Source organism: Spermophilus citellus (genome assembly GCF_964194105.1).
Source record: "Spermophilus citellus genome assembly, chromosome: 16".
Classification (NCBI taxonomy): domain Eukaryota; kingdom Metazoa; phylum Chordata; class Mammalia; order Rodentia; family Sciuridae; genus Spermophilus; species Spermophilus citellus.
Window position 1 is genome coordinate 26867409 of NC_138196.1, and position 21695 is coordinate 26889103.

The window sequence follows — 21695 nt, forward strand, 5'->3', positions numbered from 1 at the left end:
CTAACTATAGGGAAAGCATGCTCTAGTCATGCTTGTTTAAGTATCTATTTGATAATTATATATTAATTGTAAGTTAATAAATTGGAATTTTTGTGAACTTGGTCAGTGTGAATCTGATAAGGGTTAAATTTGGTTTCTAACATTGAAAGCCCAAGGGCCAAATCCTATGCAATAAAATATTCAAGGTAATTTAGCTGTGGATTATCTTCTGAGAAAGTTAGCCAGCTTTCCTGGTCACATTCCAATCTTTATAACATCAGCAGCTATTTTGCTGGTAATTAAGGTTGAGGGAGGAAGATAGTAATTACTTTAAGGGATTGGATTAAGGTGGTAAAATCTGTTTCTTCATTGCAAAAAGATACTGTTTTAGGAAAAGTCAGACTCAAATGCCTTCTTGATTTTAATACTCTGAAATTATTTTTTCATTATGAATGTGTTATCTATCAGGACTCAGGAAACAATGTCTTTTGATAAAATTTTCAGTAGTAGGCAACAATCTCGTAAGTTTGTATATTTTTCCTTTTTTTTAAAAAATATTGACAATCATGTTTGCTGTTATTTGACTACCTTCCTTAAATCCTGAAGACTGCTTACATAAATCCAGATGCTTTTACCTAGTCAATAAGAGCAAAAGTTCAGGCAACAGATATATTCTCAGATCTTCTGTCTACCATTTCATGGTTATGTGAACATTGATAGATTACCCAATCTCTCTGACCCTCAGTTGCCTCATCTTTATAATAGGGAGGGATAATATTGCTTGTCTTACAGAGAAATAAATTAGATAAAACAGAAAACCCTGGCACATGATAAATAGTAAGTGGTGATGCTAAAAGATTATAACTGAAGAAGTAGATGGTAAGATCTTACAACATCTTAAAAATACCCTTTAAATCTGATTCATTTTATACTTTATCCTTTTTAATAGCTAATTCAGAATATATGAAGTTGATAAATATGGATATAAAAAGGAAGATTTTAGAAACTACAGTCATCTCTCAGTGTTTGCAGCATATTGGTTTCAGACCCCTCTCTCCCCTGCATAAATCCCAAAATGTGGGCTGAAGTCTCCTATATTAAATGGTTTAGTATTTGCATGTAATCTACATAATGCTTCTGTATATTTTAAAACATCTCTAGATTACTTACCATAAATACCTACTATAATGTAAATGCTATATAAACAGTTACTATCCTGTATTGTTTAAGAAATAAGGACAAAAAGTAAACCCAGGACATGGAATACAGGGATGCAGAACCCACAAATATCAATAGCCAAGTGTATTTTACAGAAACATACACCTTTAATAATTCTGGAAGGACATAATGTGTCTTTTGTGTGTGTGTTTGTCCTAAAGAATTCTTGGGCAGGAGGATCACGAGTTCAAAGCCAATTTCAGCAACTTGGTGAGACTCTGTTTCAAAATAAAGAATAAAAAGTGCTGGGGATGTGACTCAGTGGTTAAGTGTCCCTGGGTTCAATTCCTGGTACCAAAAAAAGAAGAAAAGAAGAAGAATTTTTGGGCAATATTCTTCAGTGACATAAGATGAATGTTCTAATCTCAGTTTATTATTGGCAGCGGGAAATGATAAAGGAAGATTTAAGATTATATTTATTCAGTCAAATATTAACAACATCTATTTTATTTGTCTATGATGAAGAATTGAGTTGCTGGTGATTTCATTTCTAAATCATATAGTCATAAAGTTATGGAACTTTATATTTGGAAGAGAAATTGGGAACATTAAATTTTTTCTTTCCCACTCACATCCTGTTTTTAGAGACAGAAAAGTGAGACCTGTAGAGTTGCAAAATTGTTTTAATATCATATCTAAGGTTAGAGCAAGTTTTTCTTTTTATTTATTTATTTATTTATTTATTTTTCTTTTTTATTGGTTGTTCACAACATTACAAAGCTCTTGACATATCATATTTCATACATTAGATTCAAGTGGGTTATGAACTCCCATTTTTACCCCGTATACAGATTGCAGTATCACATCGGTTACACATCCACATTTTTACATAATACCATATTAATGACTGTTGTATTCTGCTGCCTTTCCTATCCTCTACTATCCCCCCTCCCCTCCCCTCCCCTCCCATCTTCTCTCTCTACCCCATCTACTGTAATTCATTTCTCTCCTTGTTTATTTTCCCTTTCCCCTCACAACCTCTTATATGTAATTTTGTATAACAATGAGGGTCTCCCTCCATTTCCATGCAATTTCCCTTTTCTCTCCCTTTCCCTCCCACCTCATGTCTCTGTTTAATGTTAATCTTTTCTTCCTGCTCTTCCTCCCTGCTCTATTCTTAGTTGCTCTCATTATATCAAAGAAGACATTTGGTGTTTGTTTTTTAGGGATTGGCTAGCTTCACTAAGCATAATCTGCTCTACTGCCATCCATTTCCCTGCAAATTCCATGATTTTGTCATTTTTTAGTGCTGTGTAACACTCCATTGTGTATAAATGCCACATTTTTTTTTTTATCCATTCATCTATTGAAGGGCATCTGGGTTGGTTCCACAGTCTAGCAATTGTGAATTGTGCTGCTATGAACATCGATGTGGCAGTATCCCTGTAGTACGCTCTTTTAAGGTCTTCAGGGAATAGTTCGAGAAGGGCAATAGCTCAGTCAAATGGTGGTTCCATTCCCAGCTTTCCCAGGAATCTCCATACTGCTTTCCAAATTGGCCACACCAATTTGCAGTCCCACTAGCAATGTACAAGAGTACCCTTTTCCCCACATCCTTGCCAGCACTTGTTGTTGTTTGACTTCATAGTGGCTGCCAATCTTACTGGAGTGAGATGGTATCTTAGGGTGGTTTTGATTTGCATTTCTCTGACTGCTAGAGATGGTGAGCATTTTTTCATGTACTTGTTGATTGACTGTATGTCCTCCTCTGAGAAGTGTCTGTTCAGGTCCTTGGCCCATCTGTTGATTGGGTTATTTGTTATCTTATTGTCTAATTTTTTGAGTTCTTTGTATACTCTGGATATTAGGGCTCTATCTGAAGTGTGAGGAGTAAAAATTTGTTCCCATGATATAGGCTCCCTGTTTACCTCTCTTATTGTTTCTCTTGCTGAGAAAAAAACTTTTTAGTTTAAGTAGGTCCCATTTGTTGATTCTTGTTATTAACTCTTGTGCTATGGGTGGCCTGTTAAGGAATTTGGAGCCCGAACCCACATTGTGTAGATCGGAGCCAACTTTTTCTTCTATCAGATGCAGAGTCTCTGATTTGATATCTAGCTCCTTGATCCACTTTGAGTTAACTTTTGTGCATGGCGAGAGAAAGGGATTCAGTTTCATTTTGTTGCATATGGATTTCCAGTTTTCCCAACACCATTTGTTGAAGATGCTATCCTTCCTCCATTGCATGCTTTTAGCTCCTTTATCAAATATAAGATAGTTGTAGCTTTGTGGATTAGTCTCTGTGTCCTCTATTATGTACCATTGGTCCACCTGCCTGTTTTGGTACCAGTACCATGCTGTTTTTGTTACTATTGCTCTGTAATATAGTTTCAAATCTGGTATCGCTATACCTCCTGATTCACACTTCCTGCTTAGAATTGCTTTTGCTATTCTGGGTCTTTTATTTTTCCATATGAATTTCATGATTGCTTTATCTATTTCTACAAGAAACGCCTTTGGGATTTTGATTGGCATTGCATTAAACCTATAGAGAGCTTTTGGTAATATCGCCATTTTGATGATGTTAGTTCTGCCTATCCATGAACAGGGTATATTTTTCCATCTTCCAAGATCTTCTTCTACTTCTCTTTTTAGGGTTCTGTAGTTTTCATTGTATAAATCTTTCACCTCTTTTGTTAGGTTGATTCCCAAGTATTTTTTTTTTTTTGAGGATATTGTGAATGGAGTGTTTTTCCTCATTTCCGTTTCAGAAGTTTTGTCACTGATATACAGAAATGCCTTTGATTTATGCGTGTTGATTTTATATCCTGCCACTTTGCTGAATTCATTTATTAGTTCTAGTAGTTTTTTTGTAAACCCTTTTGGGTCTTCTAGGTATAGAATCATGACAGCCACAAATAGTGATAATTTAAGTTCTTCTTTTCCTATTTTTATGCCTTTAATTTCTTTCGTCTGTCCAATTGCTCTGGCCAGTGTTTCGAGAACTATATTGAATAGAAGTGGTGATAGAGGGCATCCCTGTCTTGTTCCAGATTTTAGAGGGAATACCTTCAATTTTTCTCTATTCAGAATGATGCTAGCCTGAGGCTTAGCATAGATAGCTTTTACAATGTCGAGGAAAGTTCCTGTTATCCCTAGTTTTTCTAATGTTTCGAACATAAAGGGATGCTGTACTTTGTCGAATGCTTTCTCTGCGTCTATCGAATGATCATATGGTTCTTATCTTTAAGTCTATTGATGTGGTGAATAACATTTATTGATTTCCGTATATTGAACCAGCCTTGCATCCCAGGGATGAATCCTACTTGATCATGGGGCACAATGTTTTTGATGTGCCTTTGTATCCGATTCACCAGAATTTTATTGAGGACTTTTGCATCTAGGTTCATCAGAGATATTGGTCTGTAGTTTTCTTTCTTTGAGGTGTCTTTGTCTGGTTTCGGAATCAGGGTGATGTTGGCCTCATAGAATGAATTTGGCAGAGTTCTCTCTTTTTCTATTTCCTGAAATAACTTGAAAAGTATTGGTATTAATTCTTCTTTAAAGGTTTTGTAAAACTCCGCTGTATACCCATCCGGTCCTGGGCTTTTCGTGGTTGGTAGTCGTTTGTGTGTATCCTCCTGACTCAGTCTGGGCAAATCATATGACTTTAGAAATTTATCGATGTCTTCAGTATCTTCTATTTTATTGGAATATAGGTTTTCAAAATAATTTCTAATTGTCTTCTGTACTTCTGTAGCATCTGTTGTGATATTGCCTTTTTCATCTCGTATGTTAGTAATTTGAGTTCTCTCTCTTCTTCTCTTCATTAGCATGGCTAAGGGTCTGTCAATCTTATTTATTTTTTCAAAGAACCAACTTTTAGTTTTGATAATTTTTTCAATAGTTTCTTTTGTTTCAATTTCATTGAGTTCCGCTCTGATTTTAATTATTTCTTGCCTTCTGCTACATTTGCTGTTGTTTTGCTCTTCCTTTTCTAGGGCTTTGAGATGAAGTGTGAGCTCATTTATTTGTTGGTTTTTCCTTTTTTTGAGGAATGATCTCCAGGCGATGAATTTCCCTCTTAAAACTGCTTTCATTGTGTCCCATAGATTCCGATATGTTGTGTATGTATTTTCATTTATCTCTAAGAATTTTTTGATTTCCTCCTTTATGTCTTCTGTAATCGATTGATCATTCAGTAACATATTGTTCATTTTCCATGTGATGTAGGATTTTTCCTTCCTTCTTTTATCATTGATTTCCAGTTTCATTCCATTATGATCAGATAAAATGCATGGTATTATCTCCACCCCTTTATATTTACTGAGGGTTGCCCTGTGGCATAATATATGGTCTATTTTTGAGAAGGATCCATGTGCTGCTGAGAAAAAAGTATATCCACTTGATGATGGTTGATATATTCTATATATGTCAGTTAAGTCTAGGTTATTGATTGTGGTATTGAGTTCAATAGTTTCCTTATTCAACTTTTGTTTGGAGGATCTGTCCAATGGTGAGAGAGGTGTGTTGAAGTCACCCATAATTATTGTGTTGTGGTCTATTTGATTCTTGAACTTGAGGAGACTTTGTTTTATGAATGTTGCAGCACCATTATTTGGTGCATAAATATTGATAATTGTTATGTCTTGTTGGTGAATGGTTCCTTTTAACAGTATATAATGTCCTTCCTTATCCCTTTTGATTAACTTAGTCTTGAAGTCGATTTTATTCGATATGAGGATGGCCACCCCTGCTTGCTTACGAGGACAGTGTGCGTGGTATATTTTTTCCCATCCTTTCACCTTCAGCCTGTGTATGTCTTTTCCAATCAGATGTGTCTCCTGGAGGCAGCATATTGTTGGATTTGTTTTTTTAATCCATGTTACCAGCCTATGTCGCTTTATTGGAAAGTTTAAGCCATTAATGTTTAGAGTTACTATTGATATATGGTTTGTACTGCCAGCCATGTTTGAGTATTTATCTTTTTTTTTTTTTAATTTAGTTTGTTTCTCCATGATTATCTTTCCCCCCGCCCTCTGTCATTATCGAGGCACTTCCTACTGATGGTTTTGGTTATTGTTTTTCATTTCTTCCTCGTGTAGTGTTTTGCTCAAAATGCTTTGCAATGCTGGTTTTCTGGCTGCAAATTCTTTTAGCTTTTGTTTATCATGAAAGATTTTTATTTCATTGTCGTACCTGAAGCTTAATTTTGTTGGATACAGAATTCTTGGTTGGCATCCATTGTCTTTCAGTGTTTGAAATACGTTGTTCCAGGACCTTCTCACTTTCAGCGTCTGTGATGAAAAATCCGTTGTTAACCTTAATGGTTTACCCCTGAATGTAATCTGCCTCCTTTCACTTGTAGCTTTTAATATTTTCTCTTTGTTCTGTATATTGGATATCTTCATAACAATGTGTCTTGGCGTTGGTCTACTGTGATTTTGTGTGCTCGGTGTCCTGTATGCATCTTCAATTTGTATATCTGTTTCCTTTTTTATTTCTGGAAAGTTTTCTGTAATTATTTCATTCAGCAGGTTACTCATTCCCTTGGTTTGAATCTCTGTACCTTCCTCTATCCCGATGACTCGTAATTTTGGTTTTTTTATATTATCCCATATCTCTTGGATGTTTTTCTTGTGATTTTTTAGCAGCCTTTCTGAGTTGGCTAGACTCTTTTCAAAATGATATATTTTGTCTTCATTATCTGACGTTCTGGCTTCTACTTGCTCCACTCTGTTAGTGATACTCTCAATTGAGTTTTTAATTTGGTTTATCATTTCCTTCATTTCTAGAATTATTGTTTGTTTTTTTTATAATCTCTATCTCCTGATAAAGATGCTTAACTTCTTCTTTTATCTGTTTATGTAATTCATTCTCAATGTGTTCTTTCACTGTTTGGATTTGCTGTCTCGTATCCTCTTTAAGGTTCCATTCCATCTGTCTAAGGTATTCCTTGAGTTCTTTATATGACCATTTTTCTGGTGACTCTAGGTCCTCCTGAATATTTAGGCTGTCCTTCATTGTTTGTACTCCTTTTCTTCCTTGCTTTTTTATGCTGCTCATGTTGCTTCTTGTTCTGTTTGACTGCTGAGTTACTGTTTACTCTTATAAATTTATTTGATGCTTGGGAGGAAGGATATTAGAAGGGAAGGGAGGAAGTCACTAAAGAGAATGAGAGTAGGCAGGTAGAATTCAAGGAAGGGGGAATAAGAAAATTGAAAAGAAATTAAAAGACAAAAGAAAAAAATAGAAAATAAAGAAAGAAAAAAATTTAAAAAATAATGATGATAATAAAAAAATGAAAATTAAAATTAAAAAAATAATAATAATATTAAAAGAAAAAATTTAAAAAAATTAAATCATTAAAGAAAAGTTAAAGTACAACAACAACAACAAAAAGTGAAAATGAAAGAGAAAAAAACCCCAAATTAAAAAATAATAATAATAATAATAATAAATGCAGTCATATAGTTCGATTAACTTCTCTTCCAGTAGGTTGAGCTGCCCACTGGGCCAAGCTTCTCCTCTCAATAGGTGTGAACCAATCACTGTACAGCAGCTCTTCCTCTCAGACTGGGAGGGTCTCCAATCCTGAGTGTCTAGGGCCTTCTCTTGTGTTTCCTCGAGCCAGGCCCCACTCACCTGTGACGCTCACCACAATACTGGCTACATGCCAGGTGTACTGCTCCTGGGAGCCCTGTTTTCATGAACGCCTGGGCACACTCTCTCTGTTTGCCTCCCTCAGACCCTAAGTTTGTGGAGCTTGGGGCTGAGAACCCCCAGCGAATTTGCTTGCCCTCCAGTAGCCACGCCCCTGGTAGCTGGTGCAAAAGACCTCAGTTGTCAGCACTGGTGGGAGCGGTAGCCACCAGTCCCTCGCCACTCCTGATTCCCTCGGTCTGTCTATAGCGCTCACGGGAGAGATGGGAGGGGTCCTTACGGGAGAGCTGGGAGGGGCCCTTAAGGTTTCCCCACTGTGTGAAGAGGGAAGGCTAGGGGATTACACACCTGTCGCCGCTGGTTTCAATGAAGTTATCTCCTCCGCCCGTGACGTCAGTTCTCTGCCATGGTGGTGTCCCATGCAAATGGTGACCATTCATTCCCTTATCCAGGTGACCAATGCAACGGGTGGGTCCTGCCTGTCTCTCCCAAGCCCCGTTTCAATCCTGTGGCCACTGTCTAGGAAGGGTCGGTTGGGTTTTACCTCTGTAAGTTTAGAAGAGCTGACCAGTTATTTCAGCGGGATCGTTCGTGCTGAGTCACGAGAAGCAGGCGAATGGGAGCTTGAATTCAGCAGATCTGGGCTCGGTGTGTGTTCTGAGAGGCCCAAACTGTTGGCCCTAGATCCACGTCAGCTCAGCATTGCCTAGTGATCCTGAGCAAACAGCATTTAGACAGTTTACGATTCCCTATGCCCTCGCAGCTAGAGAGGTCAGAGACTTGATCTCTCCGTGCCCGCTGCCATGTTGGATCGACCGCCAAGTTTTTCTTTTTATTAAACCATGTTTAAGTTGTACTGCCAGTTAACTTAAAAGAAGGAAATATGCAATTTATAAGTCTTATATCGGATTCAGGTTTATAAACTTCTAACTTGATAAGTAAAATAAATTAGCTTGATAATGTTTTGTTTAATAAGTTTAGCAATTTCAGTTTCTGATGTTAGATAACTTTTTAAATTAAACAATATTGAAATCAATATGTAAGCATGACACATTCTTATAATTGAACAGCTTGATTTCAACAAATATTAGGGAGATGAGAAAAGTATTTTGCAATAATTAATGACTAAAACATTAATAAAATATTTGTCTTTATCATTATATGCAGAGTATAGCATTAAATAAATTTCTATTTGGAGATAAATATCAAATTGAAATTGAAAAGAGTAGCGGAGAGTTTTTGGCTTATTAAGCACATATTTTAGCTTTCTGTCAATATATGTGTGCAGGTTGCATACATAATATAAAAAAAGTATATTTTTTGGCCTACTTTCCTTCCAGAGCCAAAATGGAGAAAGTTAAGAAGGTTGTGATAACCATAAATTCTGATTTTTATTTGTTTTGATAGTATATTTATAGTCTTTAAGATACCATAAATTGATGCGAGAATTTGCTTTTAGATTTTTGTTTTTCTTTGATAAAATACTATTTGTTCTCCTACTGGAGAAAACATAATTAAGTTATAAATGATAAGAAATAAAGATATACTTGCTATGTTAATGACATATTATTTTTGTCTTTTTTAAAATAAATTTTAAAATTTTGTTATATGACAGTAGCATTACAATTCCTATTACACATATATATTACACATATAGAGATAATTTTTCTTATCTCTGTACACAAAGTACAGTCATACCATTCATGCCTTTATACATTGTACCATCTTGCCTGCCCCCTTGCCCCCTCCCTTCCTCTCCTTCCCTTTTGCTGTATCTAGAGTTCATCTCATCCTCCCATGCTCCCCCCGGCAACTCCATTATGATCAGCATCCTTATATCAGAGAAAACATTTGGCATTTGGTTTTTTGGGATTGGCTAACTTCATTTAGCATCATCTTCTCCAACTCCATCCATTTACCTGCAAAGGCCATGATTTTATTCTCTTTTAATGCTGAATAGTTTTCCATTGTGTATATATACCACATTTTCTTTATCCAGTCACCTACTGAAGGGCATCTAGGTTGGCTCTACAGTTTAGCTATTGTGAATTATGCTTCTATAAATATTGATGTGGCTGTGCCCCTGTAGTATGCTGTTTTTAAGTCCTTTGGGTATAGACTAAGGAGTGGGATAGCTGGATCAAAACAGTGGTTCCATTTCCAATTTTCCAAGGATTCTCCATACTGCTTTCCATATTGGCTGCACAAATTTGGGTGCCTTTTCTCCCACGTCCTCACCAATACTTACTGTTTGTATTCTTAATAGCTGCCCTTCTGACTGGAGTGAGATAAAATCTTAGTTTTGATTGGCATTTCTCTAATTGTTAGAGATGTTGAACATTTTTTCATATATTTGTTGACTGTATATCATCTTCGGAGATGTGTCTGTTCAGTTCCTTGGCACATTTATTGATAGGGTTATTGTTTTTTTTTGTTTGTTTGTTCGTTTTGTTTTTTGGAGTCTTATTAAGGAAATTGGGGCCTAATCTGAGATGATGGAGATTTGGGCCTACTTTTTCTTCTCATATGTGCACTGTCTCTGGATTAATTCCTAGGTCCTTGATCCATTTTGAGTTGAATTTTGTGCAGGGTGAGAGATAGGGGTTTAATTTCATTTTGTTGCATATGGATTTCCAGGTTTCCCAGCACCATTTGTGAAGAGACTGTCTTTTCTCCAATGTATGTTTTTGGCACCTTTGTCTAATATAAGATAACTGTAATTATGTGGGTTTGTCTCTGTGTCCTCTATTCTGTACCATTGATCTATAGGTCTATTTTGGTGCCAATGCCATGCTGTTTTTGTTACGGTTGCTCTGTAATATAGTTTAAGGTCTGGTATAGTGAAGCCACTTACTTCCCTCTTCTTGCTAAGGATTGCTTTAGCTTTTCTGGGTCTCTTATTTTTCCAGATGAATTTTATGACTTCTTTTTTTAGCATTATGCCAATGATATGATTCTATACCTAGAAGTCCCAAAAAATTCTACCAGAAAACTTCTAGAACTAGTGAATGAATTCAGCAAAGTAGCAGGATATAAAAATCAACATCTATATATCAAAGGCATTTCTGTATATCAGTGACAAATTCTCTGAAAGGGAGAGAATTTGTCACTGATATACAGATACAATAGCCTCAAAAAAAAAAATTCTTTGGAATCAACTTAACGAAAGAGGTGAAAGACCTCTACAATGAAAACTACGGAATGCTAAAGAAAGAAATTAAAGAAGACCTTAGAAGATGGAAATATCTACCTTGTTCTTGGATAGGCAAAATTAATATTGTCAAAATGACCATACTGCCAAAATCACTATACAGATTTAATGCAGTTCTAATCATCTTATTTAACTGCAGCTTTATCACGTAATTGTGTTTTAATGAACAAGTTTAATTGAAATTTAAATTTGGCACCATCCTGAAGTGAGAAATTTTCTATATTTTATATAACATAGTCTTTACCTAAAATGTAAGTACTGGTGTATTAAAATATTATTTTGATACACCCTTATTTGCTACATAGATTTGGGCTATATAACTCTTATGGAAGTCTATTTCTTTTAAATCTTCTGTATTTATATAATCTTAACCTTTTTATTGAGTTGATTCTGACTGTATTTAATAACTAATTAAGAAAGGTATTTAATGAGATGCACAGATAATATTTTGAGTAATTTCTTTCTCCCATTTTTGTGTACTTGTAACTGGAAAATAAAAGGTGGCTTCCAAGGGACGTGCCATAAAAGTAGGGGTAACATGGTCTCTTTTAAAGCACTGAAGGAGGGCTGGGAATGTAGCTCAGTTGGTAGAGTGCTTGCCTCGGTTGCAAGAGGCCTTGGGTTCAATCCCCAGCACCATACACACAAACACAAAGACTTAAATCACTGAAGGAGTACAGCTAGTATTATTATTTAGTTCTTCAGTAGATATTTATTTACTTGGAAAGTTGGACCAGAATAAGATGGATCCTTAAAGCTAGATGTCACTTATTTGCATATGTATAATGAAGGATGACTTTAAAATAGAAATATAAAAGGTACTTAAAAAATGTGTAAAAAATATGAATTTTCTACTTAAACCTAAAATTTTATTAACTTTATGTATTTCTTAAATCACTAACATATAATTTCTTAAATCACTAACCAGAAGCAATGGTTTATATATTGTAATTTTATGAAAAAGAAGACATTATAATATTAGAAATTAATTGATTCAAAATACCTTTTTAATTCCTTTTTAAATGACTCAATTAGCCTATATGACATTATGGTAGTTCAAGATTGTATGGATTTAAAAAAAATTGGTTTGCAAATATTACATTTATAGCATGAAGAAATTAAGGATGGGCGGGGCATGGTGGTACATGCCTGTAATCCCAGCGGCTCTGGAGGCTAAGGCAGGAGGATAGAGTTCACACCAGCCTCAGCTACAGTGAGGTGCTAAGCAACTCAGTGAGACCCTGTCTCTAAATAAAATTGAAAAATAGGTCCGGGGATGTGGCTTAGTGGTTGAATGCATATGAGTTCAATCTTTTCAATGTGCAAAAAAGGAAAAAAAAAGAAATTAAGGATGTATTTAATTTTTAGATACCCACAGAAGAAGATATAGTACATTGTAGTTGTATTAATTGATTAGGTTGTGTGACAATTTATACTTTTCTAGAGCAGCACTATTCAATAGAAATATGATAATTAATTTACTTAATATACTAAAATTTTATTATTTCAACATTTAATCAATATAAAATTACTAATGATATTTCTCTTTTTCTGTAATAAACCTTTGAAATAAGATATTTTACACTTATAGCATATCTTCTGATGCTAAAGTTTAAGTAGAAATACTGTAGGTATATTTAGATTTCATAAAATTTACATCTTAACAAGTAGATTGGCATAATCAAATTGCTCCAAAATGCTTAAGTTTTCCAATAAAAGAATCAAATATCAGTTTTAAATTTAATTTTAAATTAATTAGAGTAAATTATATTTAAGAATTCATTTTTTATTCATACCAGCCACATTTCACTTGCTCTATAGCAACATGTAGGTTATTAGTTACTGTCTCGAAACAGTTTGGCCATATACATCAAAATATAAAAGGTGTCTAACCCTTGAACTATCAATCTGTCTCCTAGGAATCTATAAGTATGGAAAGATATACATAATATGATATTCATCATAACGCTGGTTTTTAAAAAACAGAGAAGACAAAGGGAACTCAAGAAGTAAATTCTGACATACACATAGAACTAAACATTCTTCAGTCATTAAAAAGTGATGAAGTAATAAAATTTGTGAGGATTCCATGGTATATTAGAATTGGATAATGATCAAGGAACAAATAAAATTTTAGTTTAGTTGGTAGATATGGCAACTAGAGGCGATTTTCCTTTTCTAAGACTATGCTTAGTACCAGTCTTAAAAACTTTAAAAATACTTAGATAACCCAGTGTCCTAATTTTAATGAGCTTCTTAACTTTCTCTTTCTGCTTTTTTTTTTTTTTAATCAAAGCGGAGTGTATGGGAGAAGGCCTGGAATAGCGAGCTAAGATCTTTGGAAGAAAAAAGATGTAAATCTGAAAACTGTAATAATATGAAACCATTTTTTCAGGGTGGGCATTAAAAAACGACTTGGTTTCTGACTACTAAATTGAATTGTTAGAATGTTTGATGTGTTTTATAAGTCACATGAATATGAGTGAGTAGATTCTATGCTGCTTATTTTTGTTATGTTCTAGAGCATGCAGATGAATATGATGTTGAAGGAAGTGCTTGAAACATGCCTAGTGGTTTGTTTGTAAGAGATTGCTACATAATTTGTAGAAGGTGTGTAAAAGACCCAATCTGAATTAGTTCTGTTGGATACAAAAAATTCAAAGTTCCTTGATTTTGAATATGCATCATATGTTTCCCAGAAAGCTCATCTAGTTAATAAGCATTTTGAACAATTGATGTGTTTTGTTATGCTATAATACCCATTGAAAGGATTCTTTTTGTTAGTATATTACAAATATGATTAGCTCCTATTTTAAGAATAAATTATTTTTAAGATATATTAATTTGTAATGGATATTTGTAATTCAAAGCAGTTTCCTGTAGGAACATTTCTCTAAATGCTTGGATTGATTCTCAGGGAGATCTACAAAAGGCAGTGTGAAACATAAGTTTATTCAGAGTCAAAAGTACTGACCTATACTGGAGCCAGGTGGATTGAGGGGATGCAGGAGTGAGGGGGACATGTTTGTAGTCCATTATCATTTTTGTAGGGCTATAAGCATGTGAAAGAGGAAATTTTTCTTGGGTAATCTTCCTCCTTCCTTTCTATAAAATATTTCACTGTATCCAGCTTATAGGTTTTTCTAAAGTATTCTGCACAATTTGTTTTAAAATTGTTTTTTTCATCTTTTACAGATATGAATAAAATTAAACTAATTAGATTGTTAGTTCCAGAAAACATCGACACATATCTTATCCACATGGCAATTGAGATCCTTGAAAATAATCATGACAGCAGACCGTTATTCCAGCCTTCGTGTGATTCCAACAAAAAGAGATGTTTTCCCAACTCTGAAGAGACCTGTTTAAGTTCTAAGAGAAACAAGGAAGAAGTAAGCACCAGTACTAAGGTGTTAATTATATGTAGAATTTTCATAAAGAGCTTATTCAGTTTGCATGTTCTAATACTAGAATGATCTGTACTTTCTTTTATTAACTCAGTATAAATATAATATAGGGGTTCGTTTAGACATAATTATACAAGCATGGAATATAATCTGCTCCAATTTAGTCTCCAGTACTTCCCCTTTCCTGCCCCTTCTTCCTCCCTTTATGGGTTCCCCTCCTTCCTCCCTCTATTCCCTTTCCTCAACTCTACTGATTGTTCTTCTGTTTACTTATGATTTTTTAAAATTAGTCAATTATGGATATACATAAAAAATGAAATTAACTTTGGTTCATTCATGTATGTGCACAGGAAAGTTTGGTCAGCTCCTCCCTCCCTCTCAATCCCCTTCCTCCACTGATCTCCCTTCTATTTAGTTGATTATATATTATATCAGCTTAATTTGTAGCAGTTTGACCTTATATCTGGGAAATTGTTTTTTTTTTTAATTTCAGTGGTGTAGATAATGGATTTAAGCATATGGAAATTTATATAGTTAATGAAAAGAAAAAGAAAACAAATTCTATTATAAATATCCCCCAAGCTTATTTATATATCATTTTGTCATTCATCATGCTGTTACTATTACATTGAATATGTGGGATATCAGGATAATTTTGTTCACAGTTCTGAGCATATCATAAAGTGTTTTATGCATGATGAGAGAAATTTACAAATTTAGTATTATTTTAGGCAGTATATTGTATTAAAATCAAATGCTTTGAAAATTATTGCTTGATGTGTTATATGAGATAAAAAAGTGATCAGAGTTCATTTATTCCTACCATGTTCCCCTTCCCTACTCCACTAAGAGTCAGTCATCTTATATCAGAGAAAACATTCGGCATTTGTTTCTTTTGGGGTTTGGTAAGAAGAATTATAATGTATTCTGCTGTCATTTATTTTTAACAAATCAATTAAAAAAATGTGATCAGAGAATAATTATTCTTTGACAAGGTGACTCTTAAATGATTGCTAAATTATACAATTTGACCTTCAGTGTCTTCCAGGTCTAAAATTATATGAGTCCAAGATAAAAGTTGTTGAACATTTAATAATACACTAAAAATTATTTTAGTTCCTAGATGATAAATTTAGTGTATTAGTAGGTTATTAATATTTAAATTACAAGATTAGGGACTACAATTTAATTCTAAGGTAATCTTTATAGGATTTCAAACAAACTCCTACTTTTCTCAAAACCTTATAAATAAGGTAACTGGTCTTTTGAAATTCTATACTTAGGCTTGTGTATAGTCATGTCCTAGATAACCTAATGAGATTTAATTAGTTGAATAGTTATAAAAGGAACATTAAAGTAAATATATTTTGGGTGGAGTTAATGAAATTTATCTTCTATGCCCAACCTTTCATTTTTGTAATCTATACTAGGTTCATTTATTAGGTGCTTAAGACCCTCTTATTTTTCCCCAACTTCTAATTGTCAGTATAGGAAAAGATGTAATTTATTTTTTCTTGTTACTTTACCTTTACAGTAAAGTATCATTTTAACCACACATTAGCAATTTTGTTTTTTTCCCACTGAAATAGCAACAGATGCCAACAGAGAGTGGAGACAGATTTTGGGAGGTGGGTGGGAGGAAGTCATACTAAGCCTATTGGATCCTAAAGGTATGCCTAATTAAGCCTTTTTTCCCCACTTAGGAGAATAAGGGTATTGAGGCAGGCAGGGGGAGTAGATTAAGAGGTGAGGGAGCCATCAAATCATCTTTTGTCAGCCTCCATGTATAGAAAGGTGCTCTGATTAATGTAGTCTCTTGGAGGCCTCCTTTCAGAGCCTTTTGTGTTTTAAAGTTCATCTTCTTTATTGACCTGGATTATATTCCTTCTTCTGTTCCATTTTATCATTGAGGCTTTTGATAAAGAATGTAATTATAATGAATTATTTTTATTAGTTGATGCATAGTTATTATTATGTCTATTTTATTTACTGTTACATCAGAAGCTTGATCTAGTCTCAATGGAGGAATTCTGTGTCTTGGTAATGATAGTTTTGATTTAAGATACATAGGAATACAGTGGGTTCTTTGAATATATAGTTTTTTATTCTGGAATATTTTCTTGAATTATGGCTTTATATTTTTTTTTGTTTAATTCAAGAAAGTTTTCTTAAACTATATTTTCAATATTTTGTTCCATTGCTTTGTATTTCTTCTTTAGGGACTTCTATCTATATGTTATGGTCTTCCTTACCTACCTTCAATATTGGTTGCATTTTATGAATACTTCTTATTTCTCTTTACAATTTTATTTAACTTATTTACCATTTTATTTAACTTATTTCTCTTTACAATTTTACTTAGCCTTCTATTTCTGTTTGGACATAATATTTATTTCTGTTTTCTGCATAATTTAGTACTCATTAAATTCTTTCTTTCTCTTCCATTATTTTTTCCCCTGAGTTTTTCTTTCAATTTTTTAGTTTTCTGATTTTGATTTATGGTGTTTTTCATGTTTTGAATAATTTTATTAGTGTTTTTCAGCTCATTTTCAAAGGTTGCTATTTTACTCTGTGTCTAAGCAGGTCTGATGTCTGAGATGTGATCTTGATTCTTTTCTGTTGCTCTTTTTAATGTGAAATTAGTTTTCCTGCACTTTAAAAGCATGGTCAGGATTTCTTTTTCAATTTCACATACTTCTAATGTCATTTTAATATTCAAATATGAGATATATAGGGCTTTCTTTTCCATTTGTTTCTGTTGTACATGATCGACTTGATTTTGATAACCCTAGCACTTTTTCTTGAATGTGGGGCCTTCTCCTAGAAGACAGCTTGAGTGGTCACAGATTCATCAAAGTTTTAGCCGCTTCAGACACCAGTGGGAACTCTTCACATTCACATGCTAATTGGGTTGGACAAAAGCCCTCCGATTTTCAGATGCTGTTTTCACATTACTCTATCATCTCTATCATGCTTTCTATTGGTGTTTTTTTTTTTTTTTTTTTTGTACCAGGAATTGAACCAACCAGCAGGGCACTTAACCACTAAACCACAAAGCTACAGCCCCAGCCCTTTGTTTTTTGTTTTTTTTTTTTTTTTTTGAAACAGGTTCTCACTCAATTGCTGAGGCTCGTGTTGAATGCATGATCCTCCTGCCTCAGCCCCCTGAGCTGCTGGGATTATAGGCATGTACCAACCACCATGTCCACCCCAGCGGACTGTTTTGGGGTTCTCCTGTTTACAGACACCTCACTATTTGTTTTTGCTTTTTCTCATACATATGTTTATTGTGTTGGTCTTTTTTAAAAAAAAAAAATGTTATTTTTATTGTTGTACTGAGAGGATTGGACTCAGGTGTGCTTAACCACTGAACCACATCCCCAGACCACCCTTTTTAAAAATTTTGAGACAGAGCCTCACTAATTTGCTGAGGCTTTCCTTGAACTTGTGATCTCCCTGCCTCAGACTCCTGAGTTGCTGAGATTACAGGTGTGCATCACCTTGCCTGGTGGCTATATTGGTGTTAATGGCTGTTGGTTGTCTGTCTTTACCTGCTTAATAGTTTGACTTTTTTCTAGATACCTCCAAGCTTAATTTCCTTGTAAATGTAGAAGGTGAACTTTTCCCATGCCCTTGAGTGCCATTGATATATGAAGTCAAACTGCTTGTGGATTAATGTATAATGCATAACATTTATTGTTTTCATTTGCTGTAAAACTAAAGATGACCTAAAAAAATGTTGAACTCAAAAAGAAAAAGATGGATTTTTGGTTTTGCTATCTATTTTAATACTGGGATTTAGAAATATTAAAAACTTTGCTGCTGCATACTACCATCTTTCCAATACCTTTTCCTTTATCATTTTTTCTTTTTATTTTTCTTGACTACATAAGAGAGAGTTTTCTTTTAAGCTTGCTTTTTTTCCCATACTTTTTTTTATTGGTGTACTGTAGTTGTATACAATGTTGGGATTTGTTGTTATATATTCCTACAGGCACACAGTAAAACAATATAATTTGGCTAGTATCATTCCCCAGTATTTCCCCAGCATATGACCCTTAACCTGAATTTGGTTTATTTCATTTAACATTATGTTCTCAGGTTCCATCTGTTTTCCTGCAGATGACATAATTTCATTAAAAATAATGTGTTTACACCACATTATTTTAATCTACTCATCTGTGATGTGTACCTGGGCTGGTTCCATAGTTTGGGTATTGTGAATTGTGCTGCTTTAAACATGGGTATGCATGTATCACTATATTATGATGACTTTTCCAGTCTTTTGAGGAACCTCCATACTGATTTCTATAGTAGTTGTACTAATTTAGAGTTCTACAGACAGCATAAAAGTGTTCCTTTTTCTTCACATCCTCTCTAGTATTTATTATTGTTAGTATTCTTGCTGACTGCCATTCTGATGAGTGAGATGAAATCTCAGTGTGGTTTTGATTTGCATTTCCCTAATTGCTAATGATGTTGAACAGTTTTTCATGTATTTATTGGCCATTTGTAATTCTTTCTTTTGAGAAATGTCTGTTTAGTTCACTTGTTCATTTATTAGTTCAGTTACTTGTTTTTGGTGTCAAGTCTTGAGTTCTTTATATATTGTGGATATTACTCCTCTGTCAGAGAGTAGCTAGCAAAGATTTTCTCCCGTTCTGTAGGTTTCATTTTTATATTCTTAATTGTTTCCTTTGCTGTGCAGAAGCTTTTTAATTTGATGCCATCCCATTAATTAACTCTTGGCAGTATTTCCTGAGCTTCCAGAAAGTTGTTGCCTGTGCCTATATGTTGAAGTATTGACCCTAAATTTTCTTCTAGGAGTTTTATAGTTTCTGGTCTAATTCCTATATCTTTGATCCACTTTGAATTGTGTGTGTGTGTGTGTGTATGTGTGTGTGTGTGTATGCGTGCGCTCAGAGTGAAAGATAAGGGGCTAGTTTCATTCTTGTACATATATATTCTTGTACATATTCAATTGTCCCAGCATCATTTGTTAAAAAAGGCTGTCTTGGACAGGGGATGTGGCTCAAGCGGTAACGCATTTGCCTGGGGTGCTGGGTTCAATCCTCAGCACCACATAAAAATAAAGATGTTGTGTCCACCGAAAACTAAAAAAATAAATATTAAAAAATTCCCTCTCTCTCTCTCTCTCTCTAAAAAAAAAAGAAAAAAAAAAGGCTGTCTTCTTTCCAATTTATGTTTTTGGCACTTTTGTCAAAGATCAGATGACAGCATTTTTGTGGATCTGTCTCTGTGTCTTCTATTCCATTGGTCTTCATTTCTTTTTTTATGCCAGCACCATGAAATTTTTGTTACTGTAGCTTTGTGGTATAATTTGAAGTCTTGTTTTGCAATGCTCCCAGCATTGCTTTTTTTTGGCTTAGAATTGCTTTGGCTATTCTGGGTCTTTTATTCTTCCAAATGAATTTTAGGACTGTGTTTTCTAGTTCTTTAAAGACTGTCATTGGAATTGCATTGACTCTCTGTATATTGCTTTTGGTAATATGGCCATTTTAACAATATTAAATTTGCCTACCCATGAACATGGGAAGGTCTTTCATCTTCCTTTGTCTTCTTCACTTCCTTCTTCAGTGTTCCATAGTATTCATTATAGAGGTCTTTTATCTCTGGTTATATTTATTCCTAGGTATTTATTTTTTTTAATTCAGATGTATATTTCATAACCAGAAACTTTATAAAACACGTTTACAAAATGTATTTGCATGCTTGCTTATAAACATCTCAGGAAAATACTGAAGATTATAAGCCTCTTGAAGGTGGGAAGCAAGCTGCCTTTATTACATTATCCACAGCACCTAGTTCTTAGCACTTTTTTTTTTTGAGGCAATTGTCAGATTTTTTTTCATGATTTCTTTCTCAGCAGACTCATTATTGTTATATAAGAAAGCAGTTGATTTTTTTGTGTTGACTTTGTAACCTGCTACTTTGCTGAATTTGCTAGAATTTCAAGCACTATATTAAATAGGAGTGGTAAGAGTAGACATCTTATTCCAAATTTTAAAGGAATGTTTCCACTTTCCCCCCATTCTCTATGATATTGGCTTTGGGGTTTTTGTAGACAGCCTTTATGATGTTAGGTTTCTTCTATCGCTAGTTTCTTAAGTGTTTTTATCATGAATAGATGGTGAATTTTGTTAGAAAACTTTCTCTGCATCTATTGTGATGACCAAGTGTTTTTGTCCTTAATTCTAATTGATGTGATAAATTACTTTTATTGATTTGTATGCTTTAAACTGTCCTTCATCCCTGATGTAAAATGAACTTGGTATAATATACAATCTTCTTAATATGTTGTTGAATATGATTTTCTAATATTTCATTAAATACTTTTGCATCAGAGTTCACAGGGATATTGGTCTATAGTTTTCGTTGATGTGTCCTTATCTGATTTTGTTCTACTTTCTTAGGAATAGATTTTTTTTAACTAAGAGAATAGTGTATGACATAACTATTTTATATTTTGTAAAATTTTTAAAGGTTGTTGGAATGCATTCTGACAATTTTTCAATGAAAGACAGAGATCACAGACATCCAATAAAACCAACTTCCTGGAGTCAGCCATCCAACTATCTAGAAAAAGAAGATTTATTTTTAGATTCTCATTCACAGGTAAAATTGATTCATGAAAATAGTTTTCATGACAAATATGTCAGGCTTGATAACTAATATGTTTAGAATTTTCTTAGTTATAGATGAAATTAAATGTGAATATAACTTATTTCTCTTTACTTAAATATGTGTAGGCATATAATCAGCAAATGAGTTAATGTTTTCTATTACAACTTAATGGCAATAATATGGTGATAGAATTTGGAACATCAAATAGAGGTAAATAGCCCCATAAAATTCCTTTTTATGATGGCTGGGAATTTTATTGTTCTACTGATAAAGGAAATAGACACAGGAGAGCAATGTTTGTAATAAATGACTTAGACCTCATAATTAAGGTCTCTTCAGTTGAGACAGAAGACACAGTGAATATAAGTAAGCATTTCCCCCTTTTTTCTCAATGAAATAAGATCATTGTTATAATTATAAATACTAACAAATGCTATAGAAATATTGTAGGAAAAAAATAATATTAGTAAGTACCAAGAATAAGTCAAGATGTGTTTTGATATTTTGCACATTTTCATTTAACTCCAGATACTTCAGTGATGTTATATATACTATGATTACCCTTTTCTGTGGAAGAAATTTAAATAACATGCATGAGTCATACATATTGCATGTGTCTCAGTTGGAATTTAAAC

At 33.9% G+C, this 21695-nt stretch overlaps 1 protein-coding gene across 1 annotated transcript in view; it reads left to right on the forward strand.

Annotated features, from left to right (window-relative positions):
• WRN (WRN RecQ like helicase) overlaps positions 1-21695 on the forward strand; it is a 170722-nt gene that overhangs the window by 143700 nt on the left and 5327 nt on the right. The window contains exon 33 of the mRNA XM_081268993.1: positions 14204-14418. Coding sequence (XP_081125119.1) covers positions 14204-14418 — 215 coding nt within the window. The remainder of the gene's footprint in view (positions 1-14203; positions 14419-21695) is intronic.